This window comes from Vidua chalybeata, chromosome 1, assembly GCF_026979565.1.
Source record: "Vidua chalybeata isolate OUT-0048 chromosome 1, bVidCha1 merged haplotype, whole genome shotgun sequence".
In the NCBI taxonomy this organism is placed as follows: Eukaryota; Metazoa; Chordata; class Aves; order Passeriformes; family Viduidae; genus Vidua; species Vidua chalybeata.
The window spans coordinates 40,305,838-40,324,653 of record NC_071530.1 but is presented as its reverse complement, the minus strand read 5'-3'; the positions used below and the strand labels follow the sequence as shown (position 1 = coordinate 40,324,653).

General features: G+C 38.1%; 1 protein-coding gene across 2 annotated transcripts in view; it reads right to left on the bottom strand.

Moving 5' to 3' along the window:
• Positions 1–18,816, bottom strand: part of RBMS3 (RNA binding motif single stranded interacting protein 3) — a 701,764-nt gene that overhangs the window by 478,358 nt on the left and 204,590 nt on the right. For both annotated transcript variants that reach the window (XM_053943264.1, XM_053943265.1), the window contains one exon: positions 9,086–9,259. In XM_053943264.1, coding sequence (XP_053799239.1) covers positions 9,086–9,259 — 174 coding nt within the window. The remainder of the gene's footprint in view (positions 1–9,085; positions 9,260–18,816) is intronic.

Sequence of the window (18,816 nt, the reverse complement as noted above, 5' to 3'; positions counted from 1 at the left end):
TTTCTTTTGCAGTAGTTTTGATACAAATCTGAGGTCAATAAAGTCCTTATCAAGGAAAAAGTCAACACAGCACTGTGATGAGTTGTCCCTGGATTTCATAAATAAATAAAGCCTGTTATTTTGTGGATCTCTATTTTTCCTCTCAAAAATTCCAGCTCCCTCCTTGAACAGTGATGCAGAAATACCTTCTACAAAACACCTTCAGTCTCTTCGAAATGAAGTTCTCCTACAGAAACCTTAAAACTGGACAAAAGTAGAGAAATTAATGAAAAACTTGCCCAACACTGACACACAGATCACAATGTCTCTCAGGTGTCTCTTTTAGAGGAAATCCAGCTAAGAAAAACAAGAGCAAACATTTCAGCAAAGGTGACAAAGATGAAAAAGGTGACAAAGACGAAAATTTAGATTGCTTAACAAATTAAGCATGTAAGGAACTCTAGGATTTTGATCTTTTTTAGATCATGTGCTCTCAGTAGAGCGTTTAAATCACTGGTGGAACATATGTCAGAAATCAGCAAGGGACAAATGATCTTTGGTCAGCATTTGGGTTTACAGTAAAGCAACATTTGAAATTTATCAAGGGTAAAAAACTGAAATGTCATCAAAAGAACATTTCAATTTTGACAAATCAATATTTCCCACAGACATGCATTTCTTCCACCTCCCTTTGTAAACAGAACTTGCTGTTGACAGTGCTGCTGAATAGCATCCCTGGTGTAAATAAATCCTCAAGGCAAGGAGATAGGTCTAAGGGCAAAAGGAAAGTTTCGTCCCTTATGCCTTCACTGAATTGGGTAGGTTTATCTTAAATCAATAACCACAATTAAAATTAAGAGAGAAGAGAAAGAGTCCATCAGCAAAATGATTTGAAGTAGTATTTGCTCAGACTAGTCCAAAACCCTTCACCCTTGGAGGCTGCAATATAAGGAAGTTGCCTGAGCGTGTTAATTATTTAAAATGAAAGCAACACAGTGGCTGGCCTTTTGCGATAATCAATCTTTCAAAAAGTGTCAGGTGTCTCCAAAACATGTGACAGGTTGGCAGTTTGTAGCATCTACTGTCAAGCCCTAATACCAGGATTTTCTCTGGAGCCTGAAGGAACTCATCACCTCAACTAACAAATCCTAAAGACAACCTGTCTGGCTTACTGAAAATGAGATGGAGAAGCTAAATTAGAACCGTACATCTCCTATTTGCTAAATTAAAGCAGAAAACCAAAACAAACACTGGAAGCATGTATATACATATATATAGACACATTCATGAATACAGACAGAAATGCATATAGAGATATGTATAGGTAGATATATATCTGTAGCTGTAAATTATAGACATTTACTAAGATCTGTATTTACTGCCTCCTACAAGACTGTTTTGCAGTCTAAATTTAGGGAATTTTCTTCTCTTGAAAAAGGAAAGAAAGGAAGGGGGGGAAAAGCAGCATCTGGTTTGGGTTTTTAAAGTCTCTTTCTGTCTCTTCTTCCATTTGAGTACGCAAGAATAAAAAATGTAGACTCAGCAAGAAAATTCTTGCTTCCCATAGAGTCTGTTTATAAACAAAAAGTTCCCATCTCCAAAATGGTTGACTTTATTAGCATTTGGAGGTGATGAGAAACTTTCTAGCAGTAGTTATTTTGCCAATAAATAAGTGCTGTGGATATATCTGTGTAATCCTTTTGGTAATTTCAAAGATCTCAATTATACTTCCCATGAAGAATTCTTTTTTTCTTGAAAATAAGGGCACTAGTTATTTACAGGGGATTTTTTTCCAATCCTGCTAGCATTAATTGTTGAAAAATTATTTTTTCCTGTGGTTTTTGCAGAAAATTTGACTTTTTTTCTGTTAAATAACACACAGGAAACAAATCAATAAAAGGCATCAACAAACATCAATCTACAAAATTCTTAATCTGTTAAGATTAAGAGAAACGATGACAAAACATAATATGTGTGATGTATAAATGAGTAGAGGATACCAGAAAAAAAAAATTTAAAACATCACTTACAAATAAAAAAAAAAAAACCCAGAATTCTGAAACCAAACATTTCTAAACTCTAAACTTCTCGATTTCCCCAGATTTTCTGAAAAATATGTTTTTTCAGTCAGTTGAAGGGTTTTGTGTTGTCAGTGCTCTCCCTCCCTTCTGAGAGGCACTGCCCTTTTGGAGCAGGGCATTCAACTTCAAATTGGAATTGCCATCCATCAAAAGTGTAATTGCCATCCACTCCAGAACAGAAAAACTCACTTGGTCAACCTGAACCACCCGTGGGCAGCAGCCTTTCACACACTCCACAGACCTGGCGGGCAGCATACACAGCACTGTCCCTTTGCAGGAGCCAAGCAGAGCCACAGGCAGCATTTAACACAATTATTACAGCATCATGTACACATTTTTGAATAAAACTACTCTTTGAGGTAAAATACAGTTAACTACTTTGGTTAGAGTTCTATATTGCTAGTGACTTTTCCCTACAACCCTTCACTATAGTTCCATGTCAAAGCTTAACACACAAAACGAATATGCTGGATAACTCAAAGGCGGAATGCAAAACCCATTGGTGGATTTTGTGATTTTTTTTTTTTTTTTAAGGCCTGGCCAAGTTTTAATGGGCTGTCACACATGAACTATTATGAAAGCACTACAATGAACTGAGCTGATAAGCTGATCTGATCAGAATTAACTGCATGTGATTGCTGCTTTGAAAAGCTGGCCTAAAGAGGCAGCATTGAAAGCAATCTCACAAGTCACTGGTACCGCTTGCCTCAGCTATAAGTAAGCACAGATGGTGAGAAAAGTTAATTAAGAGACATATTTGTTTGGGGGTTTGAAATTTCCACCCTCTCTTCTCCAAAGAAGCCAAGCCACAGTGAAAATGTGTTTTACGTTAGCGGCCTAATAAGTTCATGTTTTTGAGGCTCTGTTCCTGTAGATGGAGGTAATAGATAAACAGAATAAATAATTTATGTCAGCAGTTAGCATATGGATTTGCAGCTGATCACTAAGCTACTCACTGCACCTGATAGCTACAAATCTTGTCAATTAAAAATATTCCTTTCTCCACAATCCTTCATTACTTTTTTCCTAACTGGCACAGCTTCTCTCTTATAGCACAACTGTACCTAGCAATGGAGATGTCATCTTTTTGATTCTCACTTTAATGACTGCCTCTTTATTTTATACTCTCACTTGTTCTTGCAGGATTTCATAAAGAACATGTCAGCAACTACATAAAATAGCTTCTGCTGATACACTTCTCTTTTCCTTCTGGTTGGGAACTCTCTTGCCTACTTCTTTCCAGCCAGTGCTTGATCTTTCCCCATATTAATTAATGGGGGAAAGCTGGGGCTGTCACCAACTTGAGAAGATCAAAACACATCCTTTACACTTTATATACTGTAAGACTGTGACCAAAGTGACATCTGGCAGATATTTTGCTCAATGGTCCTTCAACAGTGTATAATTTCTTGGACCATTCTCCACTTTTTTTTCAACTGTGGCCATTATAATGACAAGGGCCAGTAGCACCAAAGAAATACTGGCTAGAGAATGGTAGGGAGCAATCTCACATGAAAGGCCTATGAAGGTAAGAAAGGGTTAACACCAAGGACAGAGAAAGCCAAGATTTCAGAACTGCAAGTGTAATTGAGAGGTTCTTAGAGAGACACTTCCCAATTCATGCCTACTGTACTATTTATTTCCTTTCCCATCACTGCTGATTATAAGGATGTGCATGTGTAAAAAGAAGTTTCTTCCTCTCTAATCAGACCAGCTCTACTCCACGAATCCACAATCCACTGTTCGTGACATTACAAAATGAATCAGGCAGGAGGCTCAAGTTAGATCAGGAAGTGACAGCTTTTGTTTAAACAGATATCTTGGAAATTAGTGATGACAGGATTATACTGCATAAGCATTTCACTCTTTGCACTTTCTCTCTAAGGAGAGGTGCAACAGAATTACTCAATGGGAAGATCTTAGTATTAAAAAAATCACAAACCAAACTTGATCGCTGATCTTTTCTACTTATATTTCTAGAGAAAAAAAGGTCTGTTTGGAATAGGACACCCATGCTACGTATTGCATGCTTCCTGAATTTAAAGAAAGATGATTCTTAAGACATTAACTTTGCATTATAATGCATCACATCATATTTGGTATGATGTGTGAATTTGGTATGCATCAGTAAATTGCTTCTGTCAGTCTTATTTTGGTGTTATAGAACCAACTTAGAGTAGAATATTTCACTTACAAAAACATGTCCCCTAATTAGGTTTACATTTCAGAGAAGAGGATCACATTAGAAAACTAGAAATTGATAACCAACTCCAGCCCTGCACTGAGAACCTTCCTACATCATTCTGTGAAGATTTTAGCCAAAAGCTTGGTCTGTGTTTGATATATATATATAAAAATGTATATATACACCTAAAACTAACAACTTAGCCATTATACATATGTATACATACAAACTGATAATTGTATCTCACACCCCCAGGTGGTTCCTAAACATTGTATTACCTAATCCCATAAAAATGGTAGGTTTTCTAATTTTATAAATGTATACAAAAGAAGTTGTTTAAACAGTCAATCACTGAGAGCTCACTACAGATGTTAATCCAATTTGTGTGGTAATGATCAGGTCAGTTTACATAAAGCATTACAGCTGTGCAATGCTGCAGTCCGGCAGTTCTGTCAGCAGCAATGAGGCTTACCTACCTGGAACTGGAAATTTTTCCAATGGACTATGCATAGTCATGCTGACAGTGAGTAAGCCCTTCCATTAGACTTGTCCACAGTGACAGCCTTGCTCCCTTTCTGCTTTTCTATGCAAGGATTGTCAGTGTAAATGTGTAAAAGGAGCTACAGCTCCTTCTACTGGGTCTTAAGGTTTCTAAGATTAAAGATTTGAGATCCTACTAGGGTTTGCAGAATTGAGTAGAAGAATGCCAGTAGTATCTCACAGCGCTCTGCATCACATTTCTTTTTAGTTCTGCTTTTCACATTCCAACTAACAGTATAATTTCAGAAGCAATCACGCATTTAAAGAAGCTGTAGAAAGAAGTCTGGGGACAGACTGTTGGAATAGGGACTGCTAAGCAAACTGATTGTCTGATCCATATATGACATCTTAGATGTAACAGCTTGTAAACATTATGTGTAGAGCTGCAAATAATAACTCTACAGATTTAACCAATCATGCTTTGAAGGCTGTCACTGATTTAGTGGAGCATGACCAAATCCTGTTAGAGTGCAGAATAGATTCTAGCTGGAAGTCTTACATACACTGGGTTGGGTATCTAGATAAGGATTTCAAAGACATTGTGCATGCTACAGGCATGTATGCACATAGAGAAATTAATACACGCAGCTAAATTCACCATCCCATGGGCATACAACAAAGGCATTTCAAACCGTGCAGGGTTACACACTCTGTAACAGTTCTGTCTGCTTCATCAGAGAATATCACATGGCCAAATTCCTTCATAAGCAAGGACTGACCTTTACACAGGTGAGCATGGCAGGTATCTGAGACTGCTACATGAATATCCAAGAAAGGCATAAAAGATTCCCTTACAATTTCAGCTGGAATACTCCAAAGCTGATGAGATCTGTGTTTGTTTTATCACTTTACAGATGTGTTTCTTTAAAACAGAACAGCCTAAGTAGTTAATTTGTAAGAGTTAATTCAATGAACAAGATTTCTGAAGATCTGTGAAATTCTATCATCCTTCCAGCAAAATGTAGAGAAAGGGACATGAAGTGAGTCTTTAAGACTTCTGAAAAAGCATAGGTAGGAAGCCTGTGTAGATGTGAAAGTGCTCAAAGGACACTATCACTCAAAGGTTTCTATCTTGCCCAGCAGGGATAATCAGAATTACTTTGTCTTTTTTTTTTATCTTCCTGTGTGAAGAAAGTTCGAGAGAAAAGCATGACTAGGTGTCTTCTCCTATTCAGGAATAGGATCTTCTCCTAATACAGCAATACATGCTGTATTTTTCCTGCTGTAAGCCTCTGAGTGTGAATGCCAGAAGAATTTCAAGCCCCTAATATCAAAAATAATTTACTATGTAAGGACCATCTACCACATTATCATTTATATTAGTATACACAGATCCTGCAGGGTATCCTGCTTCCCAGTATAGCTAGAAATTAGCACCTTCTTGTTTGTTCAAAAACTGCATTGCACTCTTGACTGGGTTGATATGCAGTCTGTTTTTCCCTTAGATAATTCAAGAGCTGAAAAATTACCCTGTTTAAACAAACTTCCTGTTCTTTTCTTTCCTAGGGTGGAAAGACTGTTTTTAATCAATGATTGCAGCACTATGGAAGAGAGATGCCAAGGGTGCTCTCTGATAAAACAAAATAAAAACCTCACCTTTGGCTCTGACATACTCAGGACCAGCCAGAGTCATAAGGGTCTCTTAACACTGCACTTTGTAAGATATTTTTTTCTTTCATTTAGATTAAAAAAAAATAGAGAATTGATTTTTTTTTTTTAAATTACATTTGGCCCAATTAAAATTAATCTTTTTTTTTGTCTCCTTCAGCTTTCTCCAAACAGTAGAGAAATCCAAGGCTTTTCTCTTGGTGCTGTCTTCAGGGACTAATAGCTTTAAGTACTCCAAGGGTAGATCCAACTCCCTGACATTTGTCTGCCTTGAACTTGCAAAGCACTTGTAAGTTTGTTAGCCTCCAAGTGTCAAAGAACTGCAATGATCTTTAGAAATAGTCCATGTAGGAGGTTTTGCAGAAACAACTTCATACAGCTCTACAACCTACAACTTGTTCTGGTGAACCTGTGTCAGATGAGGGCAAATAAAATCCTCTGAAGTAAAGCAGATATCCAGTTGAGCACGTAATACTGGGAAGATTCACAAATAAAGGAGCTCCCCTGTATCCAGCTTTTATAATTGTCATTTACCATAAAAAGGTTGGTTTGAGCCCAGATTAAACAAATCCAAGTTAGAAACAGGAACCAGACTAATTCTAACTTCATAATATACAACGAAACAGATATCCAACCCAATATTAAGGCTTTTTTTTTTTTTTTCCTTGGAAACTTGAAATTCATTTGATGCTGCAGAAGGGAGGAGCTGAATTTCCTGGAGTGCCTTGCCCTGGCCCTGCTTATGGACTCACCCTCAGAGAATACAGAAGTAGGGAAGCTATGGAAAAAGCATGTGATCACAGTAGTAGGCACTGCAATGGCAGCTAACCTGTTACAGCTTCTTACCACCAGCTTAAGAAATCTGTTCAATCTCTGCTGAGTAGCACTGCAACAGCTCCTCAGATGAGCCAGAACCAAGAAATGTGCCAAGTTTGTAAATGTCTGAACCCAGGGACACTGAGGACAGGGCTAATCAACCAATCTGCACAAAGCTTTATGCAATTCTGCACATTCTAAAATCTCTGCTTTTCAACAATCAGATAAATCAACTCCCAGACTGATGTATCATTTCCAGTGACTACATATTAAGAAGCTCAATGAAAACAAATATTGTAGAGACTGTATATGTACAACCTACAGATATTGTACTATGATTCTAGTGGAGCTACCCTCAACTTTAGTCTAAACAAAGGAAAGAGGAACTGTGGAAGTAGCTTGAAAAGACTGAAATTTCAATTAAAATTTTAAGCTTTCTTCCAGGAAGTACAGGATTCTTCTTGTATGCTCTTTTGCTAAGCAGAGTCAAACCTTGAGTCACAGAGGGGATAGTGTTTATTCTAAATGATCAAAGTTAAGAAGCAGTTAATTATTTGAATACCCATAGTTTAAGATAAATTAAGCTGTCATGGGACTCCTTTTGAGCCGTCATTCTAAACAAGGAAAGTATGTGTGCCCTTGTGATGTCAAATACTTTATATTTCTTCACAACAGTTTTTATCATTTTCAATGATACCATAATGGAAGTGAGCAAAGAGAAGAATCCACAGAGATGTTTAATTTATTCTGAGAACTCATCATCCCAGAAAAAAAGTAAGATTTTACAAATTTATTCCTCTCCTTTATTTCAATTACCATGTTAATGTTTGAGACAATTCCTAACCCAAACTTCTGGACAGAAGTCTGTTGGCAGGTAAGACAGCAAACCTAAATCAAATCACAATGACCTTGCAATAAGACTTTATAGCACAATTTCCATTCTGTACCAAAAGCTGCACTTTCCCATTTCCCTACTGGAATTCAGTATAGGATGGCAAAAGTTCATTACGTACACACGGCAGGAGGTTAAGATGCTATGTCTTTTAAGAAGTTCTGTAACCAAATGTCCAAAGCTAAGTTCAAATCCAAACATTAAAACAACAAATTGTGGAGTGGGAAAGAAAGGAAGATTGCTTACACTAATGAGATTTTCCCCCATTAACTCTCTTGGGGTCTTTCAAAACCAGAAACTACATGAATGAAAGGGCTCTACTATAAGCAGTCAACAACACCAATATGACAAAACTCACCATCAGCCTATAGCTGTGACCCTTTAATGACTGTCAAATTAAAACACACAACAACACTGAGCCACCCTTCCCCATTCTTTTTGGCCACCAGTTCATGCAATTATAGAAGACCAGTAGTCTTTGCTCAGCAACAAGCTTGCATGTTCACCACTGATCACATTAAAGATAAAGTAGTGAGTCTAAACAAATTTAATGATGAGAAGAGATGCTCTCCTCTGACTAATCCACACAATTTAAAATGTCTGAAATATAAAGAATAATTCATTCATCTTACAGGCTTACCAGAAACAGAAATGAGGCCCTATATAATGCTGCTTTTCAGATTATCTTTCTGACACCAAAACCCGGGCATACAACAATAATTTCATGCAAGGAGAAAGAATGCTAAATGTACAAAAGTATATGTATTTGTACTGAGGCATAAAACTTTCACATTTGCTTATGTCTAAGACTCACTGTAATATTTTTTTTAGAGTTAGGGCTAGTATATGTGAGCTGTTCTGTCTGGCATGGGACATAAAGACTGCTGGAGAAGGGTGCTGAACCATCAGCCCCTGAGTGCCTCCACGTCCCAGGAAATCACAGAGCTCATTCAGGTAACTGCAGAAAAGGTTTTCATTACTTACAGCAGGATGTCCAGCACAGTAGGTGTAGCTAGCATGAGACTGGTAGTGCAAGCTTGCTCTTGGAAAGGTGTATGTATTCCAAGCAGGTTGGCTGCTATTCCACTGGGAGCTAAAGCCAGGGCTCATGGTCACTCTCGATTTACTGTTTTGGTACGTTCTCACTGTGGAGCTGGACTATCAAAAAAGAAAGAAATGCAACGTAAAAATAGCTTTTAGGGTAGAATACAAAAAATGCAGCTATAAGTCATCATTGTGCATACACATAATGCCACATGGTCTGGAACTAACTTGAATGTTTCCTGTAAGGAGGCGGGAAAAGCAAAAAATGGATTCCATCAAAGATATCAGTGAAAGAGCTATGTCACTGTAATGTCCAAAAGGAAGACTGATGACTGTTAGACTTCAGGCTGGGTTATAAATCAAATGGACAATCGATAAGTGATAGAAGTAAGGAGATGTTCTGAAAATGTGTAGAAGGTACAATCCCAAGATTAATTGCAGAAACTTCCATATCTTTTTATTATATTGACATTTATTGAACAACTGATCAGCTATGGCCATTTTACAGTAAATGGCAGTTTGGGGCCAATGTTTAGATCTATTTCCTGAAGACTTGAAATCCCATCTCATGGCTAGCTAAGGTTGAGCCATCACAAAGCTGCATATCAAATATGCAAACTTCTAAGCACACTATAAAATTTCATGACATTCTAATTACTTAGGAAAAAAAAATCTAAAATCTTGATTTTTTTTTTTATTCAATTATTTCATCTGAAAGTAACCTGGACTACAGATATGTAAGTCATATGCACTCTTTCTGTCCGTCTCTCATTTTACTTTAATTGTAGCTTTCTGCTTCTAGTCCTTGTTTTATGAAAAATATTCCTAATAAACATCTGCACTGTTAGGGGTGGTTTATTAGGGCAGCAAAAAATAATCCATTTTCAAAAGAGTAGAAGATGCATAGGAGTGGATGCATTTTTAGCAGGTATTTAGATTGGTCTTCAAAGACATGCAAATGTACTTTTTATTCCATATTCTGCTCTTCATTTGGGTTTTGCTTGCTTTCTTTTTATTGCAAAGGTGTTCTAAATTTCCCATGCAAATTTACCCCAGCTAATTGTAGTTATTATAAAACTAAAACTATTCTTTTTAGCGCATTAAATTTACGGTGACCTTGTTTATACAGTGAAAGCTTGAGAAATATGAACACAAATAATATTTCTTAGAAATGCTTATAAATGTCCCTGTTAGCAAATTGATGCTATCAATTTCAAAAGCTATACTCAAGAATGACACTTCATTTATTTTTACCCTCCTTTCAAAGACAATTTTTATATATCATATGTGTAGCATTAACCAAATATCAATATGGGCCACCATCAAACAAGGTGTTTCACATGATCCAAAACCATTCTTACCCTGAAGTGCTTACAAGATAAATGAGAAGGTCAGGGAAAGGATGAAAGAGCATAGTCTGGTGTAGAAGCACAGAAAACAAGCTTCATAAACATGACTTTCAATTTGATTTCAATGCTTCAGCTCAGTTTCACTGGGAGAGAATCAGAGAAATGGAAGGAAAAGAGGACAGAGAAAAGACATACAAAAAGGTTTCAAGGACACATTCTAGCTGTAAAAATATATACGCTGTAGTCTTTCCAATTTTTAATACTGTATTTAGACCAGCTGCTTGCAGAAACTACAGGCCATGCTGGCATGGGCTGAACATGCCCTCTTAATTTAATTTAATTTTCAAAAGTTTAAGTACACAAAGTTTGCCTCAGTTATCAATTGCTGTATAAACTTTAAGTTCAAGAAAAGGCCAAACGACTTCCTGCATGTGTTTATTTCCTGTGCCGCCGATTAGGAAGCCTGAAAAGAGCAGTTTCCGCTCACCAGCTCTCAATATCTCGACAGATTCGCCTCCCGCCCCCACTCCTAAGAGAAGGATTCCTGCGGTGTGATTTCTAAAGATTTAACTTACGACTAGCTGAACACAAAGCGTATGAATGAACACTAAAACCCACACTAAACTCTCATTAGTCACTGTGTGTGACAAGTGGTTACTTTGTTCTTACAAAAGGCTTTAGGAGAAAAAAATATCTGCCCCTACAGTTAAAGGGGCTTATTTGAAATAAATCTTTTTGTATGAATTTAAATCACGACAAATCAAAGGAAAGAGGCTATAGCTATAGCTAGGGGAAAAAAAAACCACACACAAAAAAAAAAAAAACAACTGAGGAGTTTTAATGCGGAGTTTTTCTTTTTTTTTTCTTTCCCCTTTTACCCTCTTTCCCCAAAGAGCAGAAACTGCATTTTCTTTCCTTTGACATATTACTTATCTTTCAGATCACTCCTCAAAGACATGTCTTTCTTTCTGGGCCTTGGTAGATTTGCTTCTGCATAAGAGATGAAGGCTAGGTTTTGTTTCGGCCACATCAAGTAGGTTTTTAGCCCTAATGTACTTTTCCGTGTACATTTCTCCCCTCTATAAACATCAGATATTCAAGTGTGGCTGCTTATTAACTCCTCTTGAGAAGCTGATCCCTCATTGAATATTCTGTGAACACTGAGCTATTCTATCCTAATAATTACTTTGCTCCTTCCTCCCATTTCTGATGGGTTTTCATTGTATGGACCAGTGGAAGGTATTTGTGGCTGATGGGATGTAAAGGTGCATTGTCAGTTGTGATAATTGTTAACTGATTATTTTCAGTTAACTCCACTACAGTAAGGAGAGATCTGCTACTGGCACTATGTAGATGTGCACAATCCCTGTTCACTTCTGAGAGAATAGGAGCAAAAATAAGCCTGTTTTTCACACAGCCTACCTGAGTTGCTGGACAGCCTTCTCCCTGACTTTTGTTTGTGTGCCACACAAAACACCCTCCCGGATCTGTCCCCATGCTGGGGGCACAGTTCAACCCCAGTACTAAATCCAGCCCCTCTGCCCCATTTCTATTCTCCACCCAGCTCCTACCCCACACAGGGCACATTAGGAACAGTGAGGCATTCAGAGCACCAAGGATGCAGAGGGTGTCCTTCCCAGGCAGATGTCTCAGGATGCAGAGGCACAGAAATGAGCTGCCACACACCCCTCAGGGTGGCTGGGAGCCATGGGTGAGAGGTCCCTGAGAGGAGACCCCTCTGCTCTGAATAGCTGTGGTCAGGGACCACCATGTCTGAACCCATAAAAGCTGCTCTCTTGCTGCTGGATCACTTCCAGAAAAAACCCAAAACACATAGCAAAACAAAGCAAACATCAGCGGAGACACTCACAGGATAATTGGCTTTGAAATCGTGGAGAAATGCAGCTTGTCTGCCAGAAAATAGGGATCTCTGCACCACCAGCCACAAAGTCCCAGGACAGCCTGATCCCCTCAGGTGGTCAGGGAGCAAGGATATGAAACCAGGGACTCCAAAAGTCAATGGTTTGATTTTCTCTGCTCAACAAAACGCTGCATACCTCTGCTGCCTTCTCAGCGAAGTGAAGAGGCAGCTCTGGGAAAGACACTGGACCAACTGGGAGAGCTGGAAGGGGACAATGGTGCCCGGGGGCAGGTGCCCAGGTGCTGGCAGTGCAGGGCAGCCCCTGCCGGGTGAGGCTGGGGCCGTACCCTGCCATACACAGCCACTCCCAGCTGGCTCCCGCCACCCACACACTTCAGGCACAGCTGGGCCCTGCAGCCTCTGGGAAAATGGATTTTGAAAAGAGCAAAACGCTGCCTGGGAGTGAGGGAAAAAGTGAGAAAAATTCCTGTGAGCACTGGGGGCAGAGCTGGAGGAGGGTGAGAAAGCTCCTCCCCTTAGCCCCTGGAGAGCCCACCTGGAGCAAGTGTGGGACAGCATCTGTGAATAAACGCATGCTGGAGGAGGTGGAGATGTCCTGAAGGAACTGTGGCCTACACTAGAGCAGAGGATGAACATGAGGAGCAGGAGAGGGAGAACATCCAACCTCCCTGTGCCAGCAGGGATGGGAACCAGGCTCAGGAACAGAAGACTAAAACTGAGCCTGGGAAAAAGGCAGAGGGAAGAAGAGGTGCGTATTGTCATAATTTACCCTTCCTTCTCACTATGCCAACTTATTTTAACTGGTACTAAGTTATTTTTCCCACGTGGAGTCTGGTTTTGCCTGTGAAGCTAATTGCTAAATGATCACCCTGTATTTATATTGACCTATAAGCTTTTCCACCTTATTTTCCACCCCTTTTTTATTGAGGAGGGGAAGTAAAAGAGCCTCTGGATGGGTGTCTGGCTCACCACAAACTGGTGCAGGTCTTGTGGCACATGAGCTTTTACTCAGGATTTAGAAGTGTGTCTCTTTCCTCTTAACAACTGATTCCATCAAGAAAAGGAATCACCTCTCCCCATAATCCTAATGTCTTATTCATAGCTCTTAGGTTGTCAATGGCAGATCACAACTGCCACTTCCGGGACAACCCAGTCCCCTTTTCTCAGAAAACTTCTGCAGAAAATTATTATATTAAAACAAATAAAACCCATCACCAAACCCAAAATCAACCCAAAAAAAAATCAGAAAAACTTTTGCCCTCCTTGTTATGTCTTGCCAGAAATAAGAAATATTATAAAGCAAGAGGAGAATTTTCTTTTCCTTGAGTAAGCCAGTCCAGCACCTTTATACCCCCAAAGGCCTAATACAATGCAAAATCGAGATCAGTAAAATTTAAATGTCTAAGCATATTTTAAAGTGTAACTTTTTTTTTTTTTTGTGCCTTATTTTCTCTGGTTTATAAGTATGGATAATCTTACATTAAAACATTTAGAGTAATCTTTTCCTTGTGTTTGTAAAAGATTTGAATATTTTTGGACATAAGCATGAGTGAAGTGGAAAGTGTTATTAGTATTATTAGTACTTCTTGAGCTTTACTGCTTTCGGTTCTTAGTTCTTGTAATAGCTGATGTGTGAAGTCTAACAGTGGAAAAAATAGAACATAGTATTTATGGAACACTTTTTATCATCAAAGCACTGTGCACATTTTAAATGATGGCAATATTTTTGACTGGTGCAACATTTCCAACTTTTAAAGAAGTTTATAGTGGATGTAAGGACTAGCAGCCTCTCTATTCACACCCTTGGACTAGGACATTAAACAAAATTGATAGTTCTGACACAGCCTTAGTCTTCATGTCATCACACCCATGCCCTCCACTCTTTTGCATTACAGTGTCATCATGCAGTAAACTAACAGGAAAACTATGTGCTAACTTCTGAATTTCTACACCACATCAAATACAAGATTTACTACATCTATCAGACACCTTTCTGCCAAACATTCCAAGATGCTATGATTATTATTGGCTTTGGCACTCCAAAAGAAAGGAGAGGCTCAAATGTTCTACGCCACCACACTACCTCTTGACTAACGTTGACTTTAAAAAAAACAAAACCAAAACCAAAAAACAAGTGGGATTAAAGAGGTGTAAGCATCTGAATTCAGCCTCCCATTTCCTCATCTTTTAAAAGCAACTTTACAAAGCTATGATGTCATTTTCTTAGCCCACACAATTTGAGCTGTTTTCAGTTCCCTGGATTTTCATTATAGAATGATTCTGTATTCAGCTGCATCTTCTGGGTTTTTTTTTGTTTTTTTTTTTTTTTTTTTTTTTTTTTTTTTTTTTTTGTTTTTTTTTTTGTTTTTTTTTTTTTTTTTTTTTTTGGGGGGGTTTGTTTTTTTTTTTTTTCCTGAAAGGAATTGTGATTGAAAGGGTATCCACCCTCTTCCCATATCCCTTCAAGGGATTTGACATCCTCTATTTTGGATGCTAGAATGATTACAGAAGATGGAAAATGCCAAGGATAGAAAGTGCCATTCTGGAGATACTGCTTCCAGGAACTCTTTGCCTGTATTTGGATCAGGCCATGATGCAAAGCACAGTCCTGTACTCTTAAACGTTTGTATGCTTTACAAAATACTACTGTTCCCACACTAGAAATCAAAGGTTTCCTATGATCTGTAAAAGTAAGAAATGAAAATAGCTTCCTTGGAACATTGTTGCATGAGCTAAAATGTTGTGGGTTTTTTTAATGCTCAGAGAAAATATGAAACTGGCAAACCAAATCTGAAGTTAGTTCATCACAAAATCCCCCTGAGAGACCTTAAAGATTTGGGAAACTGAAGAGTGAAGTTTTTTTTTTTTTTTTCTTTTGGGGTTGTTATGAAAACTAAACATGGAATATATTGCAGATTGCTTTTGGTTTTTTTTTTTTTAATGGCAGAAAAGAGGAATTTTGTGCTGCTACTTTTCCCAACATAATCATTCACCATAGCTTGCAAATCTTTTACAGTCTAGGACCAGATTCCATCTGTTTCAGTAAGAAATGAGTTTTTAATATTTGGCCATTGCAGATTTCAAGTTTATCAAGGTTGTCTCATAACTTTAAAAGAAAAAAAACTTTAGAGACATGATCAAATTTGAGAGAAACATTGTTTTTCCAGACATGGGATTGAAACTCAATATGTTCTACCTGGAAAAACAGGATCAACTGAAAGAAATAGCATTCCACTGAAACCACAGAGAAATGATGAAGCTGTATTTCATACTTCAGCATACATGTAAGATTACAGCTCATCCAGAGGATCCAAAAGCACTGAGCGCTTGCCCCACATCATGCCAAAAGCCAGGATGTGCAGCCCATCTGCCCCCTCCCAATAAGTGAGAGAGGAATGCTCTCTTGGCAGGCAGGCTCCCCGCCAGGCAGGTGAAAGGGACCCAGGCCTGCACAGCTGGAATACTTACAGCTGGGGCCCTGTACGAATGCTAAGTTGAGAGACTTTTTAGGATAGGTCTCAAATAACTCAAGGAATGTAGTCCAGAAAAAGATTTTGCCATTCATTATTTTCCCCCAGAATTATTATGCCTTGAAAACAAAATATATATGGCTTTCACACTTTCTGGTTAGAATTGCTGTCATTTCCAGTGACAACACTGTAATTCATGTTGTACTTTTAACTGTTACTTGAATCCCAAGAGCATTTTTTTCCTGGGCAAAATATGAAACATTACTCTTGTAGTTACAAGAGAGTGAGCAGAAGAGCTGAAAAAATGAAGGCCTTCACAGCTTGAGGAAGAGGCCATGAAGAGGCTGGTTTTCTGTCATCTTAGCATCCTCACCAGGGGCAAAGAACTATTAATAGGAGACAGGCCAGTGGTAATCCAGATTAAAGCCTTAAAACCTCTTGGCAACCTGTGTGGGACACACCAAAAAGTTGCTGTTACCTGATGATTCTCTAAGCAAGAGATCACTGGGTTTCAGTCAACTTCTGCACACACACCCCTCTTCAAAAGCACTACCACCACCAGTTCTCAGCAGGCAAGGTAAGTGCAAAGGCCAAGACTCTCAAGAAATGCTCCTGTACTTCAAACTAATTTCTCCAGAATAAGAAAAGGAATTTTGCATGCATAAGAGACACCTCTAATGGTTTTGGTACCCATGTAGTACCAAGACATAGGGAATGGGGACATTCATGTTTCTGGACCACTCATTTGTATGTCTTCCTTCCACAGAAAGGAAAATGAAAGGTGACTTTCCAAAACGTATGTATTTTATTTGTTTAACGTGGTTACCTTCTTTGTAAAAAGTAAATTGGGATTAAAATGCATTTCTGCTAGATGGGATTCTTTTTGGTTTAGTTTAAACCTTTGATTTACTTTTAAACACAGTGAATATCTTGACTCCAAGTAAGGCCATGTCAAAGTTTCTTCTGTTCAGAATATTATTTAGTCAATGTACTGTGATAAATTTAAATCATAACAACCTCAGAAGGACACTGAATATGACTTTGTAATGGTAGGTCATTAAGTAATTATTTTCTGAAAATAAATCACACTGGCATTTGTTAAATTTACTCCAGCCTTTTTTAAAACATCACGGTTGCAATTTAAAGCAGTGAAGCATTTTGTTAACCCAAGATGAGCATGAACTGAGTGTTTCTAGTAAACTCTGGTAAGATAGCACAAGTTAAGACCCTTTCACAGATGCCCTGAATACTTCTGATTTCTAAAGAAGTCACCCACATAAAATAAACCACTCAATGCAATACTCCTACAAATGCATATGCAGCCCATCTGTACAGAGTAACTGGAGAAAATTATGTTCTTCAAACAGCAGCTGTTAAGCACAGAAGTCACAGAGGCACAGAATTTGTTCTAGATCAGAAAGTCAATTGGTGAACACTATTATTAAGGATATTTCTGGTTGATAACATACAAAACATATCACTGACAGATCTCCAGAGTAATATTTTTTACAAGGTCAAAGAATCCCTGTCTCATATGTGTCTGTTGCCACTGTTGCCACTCTTAAAGGAATTTTCTGCAAAATACACAGCAGTATTTGGGACTTAGAGCATTCCCTTGGTAAACCACAGAACAAAGCAGGGTGCTGTAAAATTTTTTTTAAAAATTTATTGTTATAAATGTATTTCCTTAGGATCACATTTCCAAGTACACAGAGCTCTTCTATAAATTCTGTTGTAAGTCAACAAACCACTTATATCTACATCTTATTTTTCTGTGTAACACTAACTGCAACACAAGTTCAGGAGCTTTACAGATTAATGACCGATTTTAGCATTTACCTATGCGCCAAGTTGGGACTTTTTACAGACAGCTAACATCTTTTGTGAAACTCATTATTTTTTGATAGTTTGGGTAGAAAAATAATTATTTCATTAACACTTGAATTCCTTCTCCTTTTACAGTACCCAAAGGTATTTTTCACTATGTTCTACAAGATCTTAACGTTCTTTCTGATGTATCTGTTTACTTAATGTATATTGAATTACTCCATGAACAATAAATCAACCACTGTCTTGGATACAAAATGCATTTTCCTCACACTAGATCTGCAATACACAGCTTTTTTTAGACAACCACAAGAGTAATAACTGGCTGACAATTTAAGAAAATCTGAAACATTAACCAGTGAATGTAATCTGGACTGAGATATCAGGGAAGAGGGATGCTTATGAACAACTGAAAAATGTCCGTGGCACAACATCACTTCTACAATTCTACCAAATACAGTCAAATTTCTTTCCTTGGCCGCAGTAGGGCAAGTGTTGATTCCAGCATCACATGCATATTACAAGCCTTCATGTAGGGAAAATGCTTACTTTACTAAATGAGTGCAGTTATGAAACACATTTGGCCACTGGGAAGAATTCTATAAATCCTACAAAACTAACCAATGTACTCCAGCTAACTCCTGTGGATGGGCTTGCATTCTTTTGTAAACCTCACTGTGGGATTAGGACATTTATCAAAGCTATGATTTCCTTCCCATAATATTATATCTATTGTATACCAGGAGTTCTGCAGGTGCATGATTTATCCATCCTGTCATTAGCTACAATACCCTGCAAACAGTTTTTATTTTCTGCTGGAGAAACAAATACTCCTCCCATAAATTGTTTTACTGCTGATTGGTGAACAGGCTCCTGCTCCCTTGACAATAAAACAGCTTGCATTCTCTGACCATGGAGTTATAATTTCCAGCACAACAATCTGAAGCTCAGCACCATTTCTTATGGAATTAAGTAAAACAGGGAAAATTATAGCTCACTTTTCAATATCACGCCTGAACTCTCATTATCTGTTAAGCACCAACCCGTTTGATCACTTGAGGGACATTACAGACAACATAGCCCTAAAGATCCAACCAAGGGAACACAGGAGGATGAAGCAAAAAGCAGATAAATAGAACAGAC